The sequence below is a fragment of the Polyodon spathula genome, chromosome 20 (assembly GCF_017654505.1).
Source record: "Polyodon spathula isolate WHYD16114869_AA chromosome 20, ASM1765450v1, whole genome shotgun sequence".
NCBI classification, from domain to species: domain Eukaryota; kingdom Metazoa; phylum Chordata; class Actinopteri; order Acipenseriformes; family Polyodontidae; genus Polyodon; species Polyodon spathula.
The window spans coordinates 29,023,539-29,031,743 of record NC_054553.1 but is presented as its reverse complement, the minus strand read 5'-3'; the positions used below and the strand labels follow the sequence as shown (position 1 = coordinate 29,031,743).

The 8,205-nt window shown below is 40.9% G+C and overlaps 1 protein-coding gene and 1 non-coding gene across 2 annotated transcripts; both read left to right on the top strand.

Moving 5' to 3' along the window:
- The first annotated feature begins 1,222 nt into the window (after positions 1 to 1,222).
- Positions 1,223 to 1,293, top strand: trnag-ccc. The gene has a single exon. It is a non-coding gene; the product is annotated as a tRNA-Gly (tRNA).
- A 1,134-nt stretch (positions 1,294 to 2,427) lies between these two features.
- Positions 2,428 to 5,049, top strand: LOC121295465 (F-box/WD repeat-containing protein 10-like). Its single transcript, XM_041220100.1, has 5 exons — positions 2,428 to 2,441; positions 2,648 to 2,851; positions 3,016 to 3,275; positions 3,473 to 3,658; positions 4,041 to 5,049. Exons 1-5 carry the CDS (start codon positions 2,428 to 2,430, stop codon positions 4,820 to 4,822), a joined length of 1,446 nt encoding a protein of 481 aa, XP_041076034.1. The 3' UTR covers positions 4,823 to 5,049.
- The last annotated feature ends 3,156 nt before the right edge of the window (positions 5,050 to 8,205 follow it).

The following is an 8,205-nucleotide window of genomic DNA, read 5'->3' as shown; positions in this document are numbered from 1 at the left end:
GGTGGCCAACAGTTATAACTGATATTTCTTCAGTTAGGATTTTAATATATAAAACATTGCCATCCGGTGGTCAAATGTTTTCATTGCAGCAAGCTGCCCCCAGATGGAAAAGGAGGATGGAAAAGCAACATTAACAAACTTTACTTTGTATGTCTTGTTGCAGAGTTCATGTGACAAGCCACAGGTCACTTCCCAAGACCACAAACCTTACTTGCCTCCACACCTGTTTATTGAAGCATGATGCAATGGAAAATCAAATGATGCTCAATAAACATTAAACAGACATATATCTGTAATGTTCAACAGAATGAATATGAATGTCATATAAAAAAACGACATTTGGCGTTTGAGTGTAAAGACGGTGTTCGCATGAGAGATGATTTACACACACGGACACCCCCTAGCTTTTATTTTTTGAACTGCATCATACTTTTGCGCTCAGCGCCTGCTGCACACAGTGCTTACCAGATTCAAACCACTGAAACAGACACTTGCTATAAATTATAGACAATTTGATTTGTTGGACTTACTTCAAAGCTTTCAAATATCATATGTGTCATACAGTAGAGTGTCCTTGCTTATTTTATTGAATGCATTGTTTATAATCGTGCGTGTGGGTGTGGTTCTGTGGTCAGCATACAGTAAAAAGCCTTTACATAAAAGTGATGGAAAACTCAAATGTAATTTGATTGCACAATGCTTGGAGGACTACACCTGTGGGCCACACGGGCCTTATAACTAATGCATTTTAACCTGCGCATTATGGTATGTAGTTTCTGTTCCTGCGAAACTCCCTTGTTCAAACCCTAGAATGCTGTCATAGTCATTCTGTTAAAACCTCCGCAATACACTGTTACCGTTTAGACCCCGAGCAGTGTCAGTGAACCTGAGATTTGTTTATATACTTGCCTACGTAGGCTTCTCTACTCGAAATTGTTGTAGCATTGCTGTGGCTGGACGTGTCCGTGTAATATCACGCTGCTTAAATAAGGTTTTCCAAAAAAATGCTTAAATAGGCATTTAAAAAATGTATAACCCCAAAAAGTTACTCACGTTATCTTTTAAAATGCAGAATCTAGCGGTCATTGTGAAAATTACCATAGAGTTTGCCAGCTTTATGCCTCAGACTGAAACCAAAATTAGATTTGAATCGGTAATTCACGTCCTAGAGCACTTCAGTGTAGTACGTTTTCTGTGTACCTGCATGGCGTTTTCTTCGTCGGCGCCGCTAGTGTAGTGGTATCATGCAAGATTCCCATTCTTGCGACCCGGGTTCGATTCCCGGGCGGCGCACTAATGTTTTTTTTTTTTTTCTCACATAAATTTAAATGTTGTTTCCATTTATTTAAATGTTGCTTTATTTATTATTTCAGACTAACATTGGAGGTTGTTTATTTAAAATTTATATCGGAAAAAAAAAAAAAAAAAAAAAAAAAAAAACAAAAAAACACATACCTTATAATTATTACCAATATATCTAAATAACGTTTTGGATAAATGCAAATTCAGTTATGGTATTATATTGTTTATATACTTGGGTGTATACATTATTTTGAACAATAACTACTACAGGCTGATCCCTTTAACGTTGGTTTGCGCTCTTGCTGCCGTGAAAAGGCTTCAGATGAGCAGACACGGCGTCATGTTGCCAAGCAACTTTGAAACGACCCACATTGTATTCCACATTTTGGAAGAGAGAATGCCACAGAATGAAGACGAAGGACAAAAGTAGGAAAATACGATATGACAGAGTCTCATCCCCGTACCGAGCACCGCTAAACCAAAGGTAAGCAATCAATTTATTCTTAAACTTATTCCTTTCAAAATAAATGCTTCAGTGTCATTTGATTCGGGCCGTTAGTTGCTTGAAAATAATCGTTTGATGCTTGCAGTCAGCTCTTTTCCACAATAACATTGGTTCCAAGGGGAAGTAATGCAATATATTTGAAGATGCATTGTGTGAAGAAACAGTATTCTATTCTGTCGGGGTGTACTGTTTCTAAGCAGGGGCAAGGCTGGTTTCTCATAAGCACAGTTCTTTTCAGAACAAAAAACAAACATTTGATAAAATTGCAAAACCAAAACTGAACAACTTAGACATACAGGAGCTTGTTAGTCGTCTTAAGTAGTTTCTTCTTGTATTAGGGTTTTTTCCAGAACAGGATTTTCCTGCACACAACGAAGCAGTTAAGAGGCACCTCTCGGTTGATGTTGGTTTATCTTTTTATGCTGTAGGATTCCAGTTTTGAAGCAGTCTATGCCGAAAAAAATGGGAGAGAGGAACATTTATTGCGGATCTCAATGTCCTTGTACTGACCGACCAGTAGGTAGCACATTACTTCAGATGTGGCTTTTGTAAAAATAATATTTAAACAAAAGTTTCCCTTAGCAAAAGCATAGCAAAGTGTAACAGACCACAGTGAAAGAATGCCAAAGCATAGGTAAGCATTGTAAAGAATAGCGTGGTATGGTAAAGCATATTAAACATGGCAAACCATGATAAACTATGATAAATGCATAGTATAACCATGGGAAAAGCGTGGGAAAACTGCAAAAATACCATACAAAATTTATAAGGGCTTCCATGGCATCATAGAAGTTATATTGGTTCTGTAGTTTTATATTGACTTCCTGTAATTGTGCTCAGTGAAGACCCATCTAGGACGGTCCATTACAGCGGAAGGAGGCTGTTGGCGATCGGCTCTAAAGACAGGAAGGTCAGAATCCTCGATGTGATCAAAGCCAAGGAAGTGCCCCCTACCATCCGCGGCCATGCTGGGAGTGTCATAGTGGTGTTCATCTGTGAACAAAGAGGCATTGTGATCAGTGCCGGTGATGATCTGAGCATCAGGTTGGGACGGAATTTAAAGTATATGAAAATAAAAAAAAATACAAAGTACTGTATGGATTTACAGGGGTCAAAAAAATTTACATTAAGTGTCTCTAATCTCCTCAGTGATAGGGCAGAATGGAAACAATCACATAGTGATCAGGCTCTAGATCCTGATGTACATTTACCTGTTTAGTAGGGGAGTCCATTCCTGATCAGAACAACAAGGTGCAGGAGGTGGTGAAGCAGCAGCGGAGGGACTATAACCTAACGCCAGCCCTCAAGAAGCACTCCTACCCCTATGTGCGCGCCCAGCGCATGAAGAGGATGGGCTCCACCAACCAGAAGATCTACCACCGAGGGGAGAAGGAGTTGGACACAGCTCACGCTGGCCTCTCTCACCAGGCATGCAGCCTCTCCGCCAGCAAGATGCAGAGGGCACAAAGTATGTCATTTTGAAGTGCAGTCGCCTGCCTTTCCTCTTCCTTATATGCAGTGGTCTTTCTGTAATCTCAAAAGCTGCTCTATTGCCAGTACTGTGTTTTGAGTGCATTCAGATGGAATTCATTTACACAATCAGGGCGGTACTGTTCACATTCCATGATACTGGGGCTGAACAGGTTCTCTGTGTGTTATGTGCAGGCATTCAGAAGGAGTCCATGAGGCCGGCAACATGGAACGAGCTGCAGAGTTACTGGCGGAGCATGGCTTACATTGACCTACAGCCAGAGTTCTTCACCAAGCCACCGTCTGTCCTCGAGCCAGGCCGACCCTTTCGGACCATCAACTCTGAGCCACAGAGCAGAGAGCGGAAGGCACCAGACTCAGGTAAGAAGGACAAGCATCCTCCTTGGTACTTGCATCTTTACACTGGCTACCTGAACCTTAACAAGTTTGAGGAGGGGTTGTCTTTTGGCTGGAACCCTAAAGACTTGCTCATTTTTAGTAGGTTTGGGGGAGCTGATCTGTGTGTGTGACTGACCTTCAAAATCATCTTGGAGGTATGCCTTTTTGAAGGGAATTCTCTCTGCTTTCATTCAACTCCATCCAGTTAAAGTAAAAATGCATGTTCAGTTTTTCATTGTGTTTCTTCTTCAATCAAATAGTTATATTTTGCAGTTACAATTTACCAAATTAACAATGCAATTAACTGATGTTTTGATTCCCCTGTTTACTTCTCTGATCTCTAGAAGCTGTTTTTTCTCCACAGCTAAAGAATCGGGCCGAGGGTCTTCGTTACGTCTGTCTCGCAGTGAGCACTCTGTGCTGGAACACGTGAGGAAGAGGGGGCCCCATGGCTCCATAACCCCTGAACGCCTCCTGCTGTCTGTTAGCGCACTCCAGCGTTCACAGAAATCAGACAAAACCACGAAACACAACTCTGGGAAACTGACTGGGCCCCCGAAGAAACATCAGAAAACACCTGCCGATCCCCGCACTGTGGAGATGGTAACAACCTACACTCCTCTGGTCACCAAAGGGGTGCAGCTGAAGCTCAGGAACTCTCTCTACGGGAGTCACATCATATCCAGCACTCCCAAACCGTCCCTCGTGAGACCCCAATCCTGCGTGGGATTCGGAGAACCTAGAAATCAGGGAGCCGGGAAGAAAAGGCCGCAGAGCACATCCGGAGTGCAGGTTCAGGAGATCGGTAGCTTCACCACTACGACAGAGGAGCTGCTCCAGACTCCGAGCAGGATGGGGATTTTCAGAACCCCCGCGAAGCAGGTCACCTTCATAGAGGCCAGCGAGAAGATCGAGAGCTCGAAGCAGAGGGATCCCTACTGGGTGCGCAGTATATTCAGGCTGTGGATGGCCAAGCAGGAGAAGCAGGTGTGCCAGCACAGCCTGGCTGAGAAGAAGGAGACTGATGACAGGGATGCCGAGTGCAGGAAAGCTTGGCTCATGAAAGCCAAGGAGCTGCCCATTGCAGACTTCTCCAAAAATGACCAAGTGGCTGCCCCTGAGCTGGGCTATGGCGTTTTCATCTGAGATCACTGAGCCGTGCTGAATTCATGGTCATCTCTGTATAGACTAGAAGCGTTTTGTGGGCAGTGAAGGAATACCGCTTTTATTCCACAGTTTTATTCCACAGTTCAACAGCCCTGTGACTACATATGTAAATACAACACGAAAGTGTAAATAATCTGGCACCACCTAATTTAAACTACAGAAATATTAGAACCTAATGTTGGCTCTGGAGAGTCAGGTGAGGTGAAACATCAGGGGAATACAAGAGTAGTTTCTTGTAATAACATGTACATTAACTGATTTTGATCATGTGATATTGTGTATTTACATTATTATTTTTTAAATGTAGCTTTGAATCACTGTTGTAACACTTCTAAAGGTTTATAATCAATTCTTTCCGATACTGTATACTTTGTTATAGGTAACCGCTATACCCGAAACAAACACAAGATGGCAGTAGTGCTTTAGATTAATAGTGGAACTGATTTGAGTAAATTCAGCATAGAAGGTAGGATGCACTTTTTATATTTTTATGTTAAGAGTAATAAACGCATTTAACAATTTACCATGCGACTTTACTGGCATCATTGAAAAAAATGTCTAAAAAATGTCATACTGTCTAATATTGTAGGATAATGTAGGGTTTAGGATGGTACTGCAGTATTTGTTTTATAAGGGGTGCTAGCAAGGGACAAGTCTCGATATGCCAAGCACACGCTGCTCAGCTACCCACTTTGCTGCTGAATCTGAACCAAAAACGCATTGCGTTTTGTGTTGCCTCTACCTGGGTGTGCTGGCTGTATCCACCTTTTCTAATTAGCGCAGACCAAACAGATTGCTATTAGAAAGACAGGCTGATAATGTCATTATCTGACGTGCCAGCTCCCATACAGTTCAGATAATTAGAGTGAGAGGGAGAGAGGCCGCTGAGTCAAGCATTTGTACCATCTTAAAAAACACTACTACTGCCCGATATATGTATAGTATATATATATATATATATATATATATATATCTATGATATATTATATAGATATATTTATATAATTTTTATTAAAAGGCAGAGAACTCTCTTATAAATAATATACATGCAAAGTAATACAGATGGGTTGAAAGTCTTAACTGGTTATCAGAATGCATGTCCAGTGGTACATACGGTTTGAAAAGGTGCCAGTACCATCAGAAAAAGTCGGTGTGCTGGATGGTTAGATTTTATCAGCCACAGCTAGTATTATATATATATATATATATATATATATAAATATAATATATATATATATATAATATATATATATATATATATATATATATAGATAGATAGATAGATAGATAGATAGATAGATAGATAGATAGATAGATAGATAGATAGATATTAACGCTGCTCTCACAGTCAGCAGTACTGATAGGTAGTGTGCAAATATTACTGAATGGTTTTTTTTTGGTTTCAGTTTTTGAGGAACGTTCCATTTTCCTGTTGATTTGTATAAGTTTAATTCATATCCAAGCTGACATTGGTGAGTTCCGGCTCAGCTACACCACAGTTGGTATCATACAAGTGATAAAAAAAAAAGAAAAAAGTCAAAGATGCCCAAATCACAAGCAATTAAAATATATATATAAACCTTAAGAGAGGGCTGCAGATTCAGCTGTTGTTTTTTTTTTCTTTTTCTTTCCTTGCCTTTGTAAGTGCTGCTAATTGTTCTAAGGGAGGACAAAGCACTTGACAAATTTATCTTCCTAACAACTCAAGGGAGATTAAAGCCTGGGATCCCAAGTGGGTTCATGTGATTAGTTTTTGTAACAGAGGATGATCTGTTCAGATTTCTCTCCCCTGAAAAGCCTCTTGTTCAAGGGCTGATAAAACTCTCAACTGGAAACCAAGAAAAGACAATTCTTTCCGGGGCCAATTTAAACAGCTCCAGGCTGTGGATCTGACAGTGAAGACAACGGCAGTGTTCTCGTACCACTCCGAGAGCCCTGCGCTTTGGGGGTTATTAGTCTTTGCATGGATTTATTTTCATTTTTTATAATAAGAAACTCACTTTAGCGAAGCAAACTCCAAGACCACCCAAATAGCTCTTTCAACAAACTCTCGCTTTTTTGGTATTTTCTTGGTTTCCTGCCCAATTGAGATTTTTAAGACTGCCGGATTAAACAATAGACACGACCACAAAGTATACACTGTCTACCTCTGGAGTAGTGGAACTCTGAGAATATTAACGTTTGAGAAAAGGTATCACTGCACTTCTCTAATCTATGTACATGCTTGTGAATTCAGCTCCCACCTCTCTATATGGCCCTTAGCACAGCTATAGCAGTACACTGGGGTGTAATGAACCACATTCTACCTTAAAGGGGTGACAGATCCCTCCCGGTGTCTCAGATCAGATTCTGTTTTGACAGGTGAAGTGTTTGGCATCAACAGAATCAACCACTGTCTCGGCTACAAGGATACACACCACACCTTCAGTGACACACAAGCAGTATCACTGGACAGAGTGTGTGTTTGTTGAGAGGATGTTATAAAAACAGACACACAGTCTGCAAAGGTGGCTTTAGATGGCTGTAAGATTGAAAGGAGGTTGTGATACCCAACCACTGCAGTCTTGTGGCATTTTTACATGGGTATTTGATGATTAGTTAGGGTGCCTGGTTTGTCTGAGCCATTTGATAGATGTGTGATACTTGACTAATATTGGTTTAATTTGTGTTCATATTTTGCATGAAAAAGATACGGCATACCGTAATAAAAGTTTATCACAGTATTTTTGTGTGGTATTCTGGCCTTTTCATTTACCGTGGTTTACCTCCCTGTGCTTTACAATGCTTCCACTGTGCTTTATTACTCTTAATGTTAGGATTACTAAATAAAAAATGTTGATTTAAAGTACTTCCGTTCCCAACATAATATTACCTTCATGACCTCAACTGAAGAGCCATATTGACATGTCAATGGGCACTTTCACTGCAGTTCAGTAAATTAGCCATGCATCAATGGAGTACCTTCTTAATAATGACTTGCTGGAAAAACAATGAGGTAATGTTACAGAATAATTAAAGAGCCTGCTTGACTGAGTGTCGCCAACAATTCCTACTGCCCAGCAGGACTCCCCAATGAATCAGTGGTGATGCTGCCAAGCTTCCTCCACTCCAGTGACACCATTCAACCTGCCACCTGCCACCAGCTTCCTTTCCTTGAAGAATCATTAAGGATGGGGAGGGATTCTGAAAAATATAACAGCTGTGGACGGGGAGGGAATCCTCCGAGTGTCCCCCTTTTCAGAATCAGCCGTGTGCTAATTTGATTTAATCTGCAGAAAATTGAGGTTTACAGCTTCCCTTTCTTCATGGGCACTGGCTATGTCTGAGTAAGGAAGACAATCCTTTTCTTGCACCACTAAATA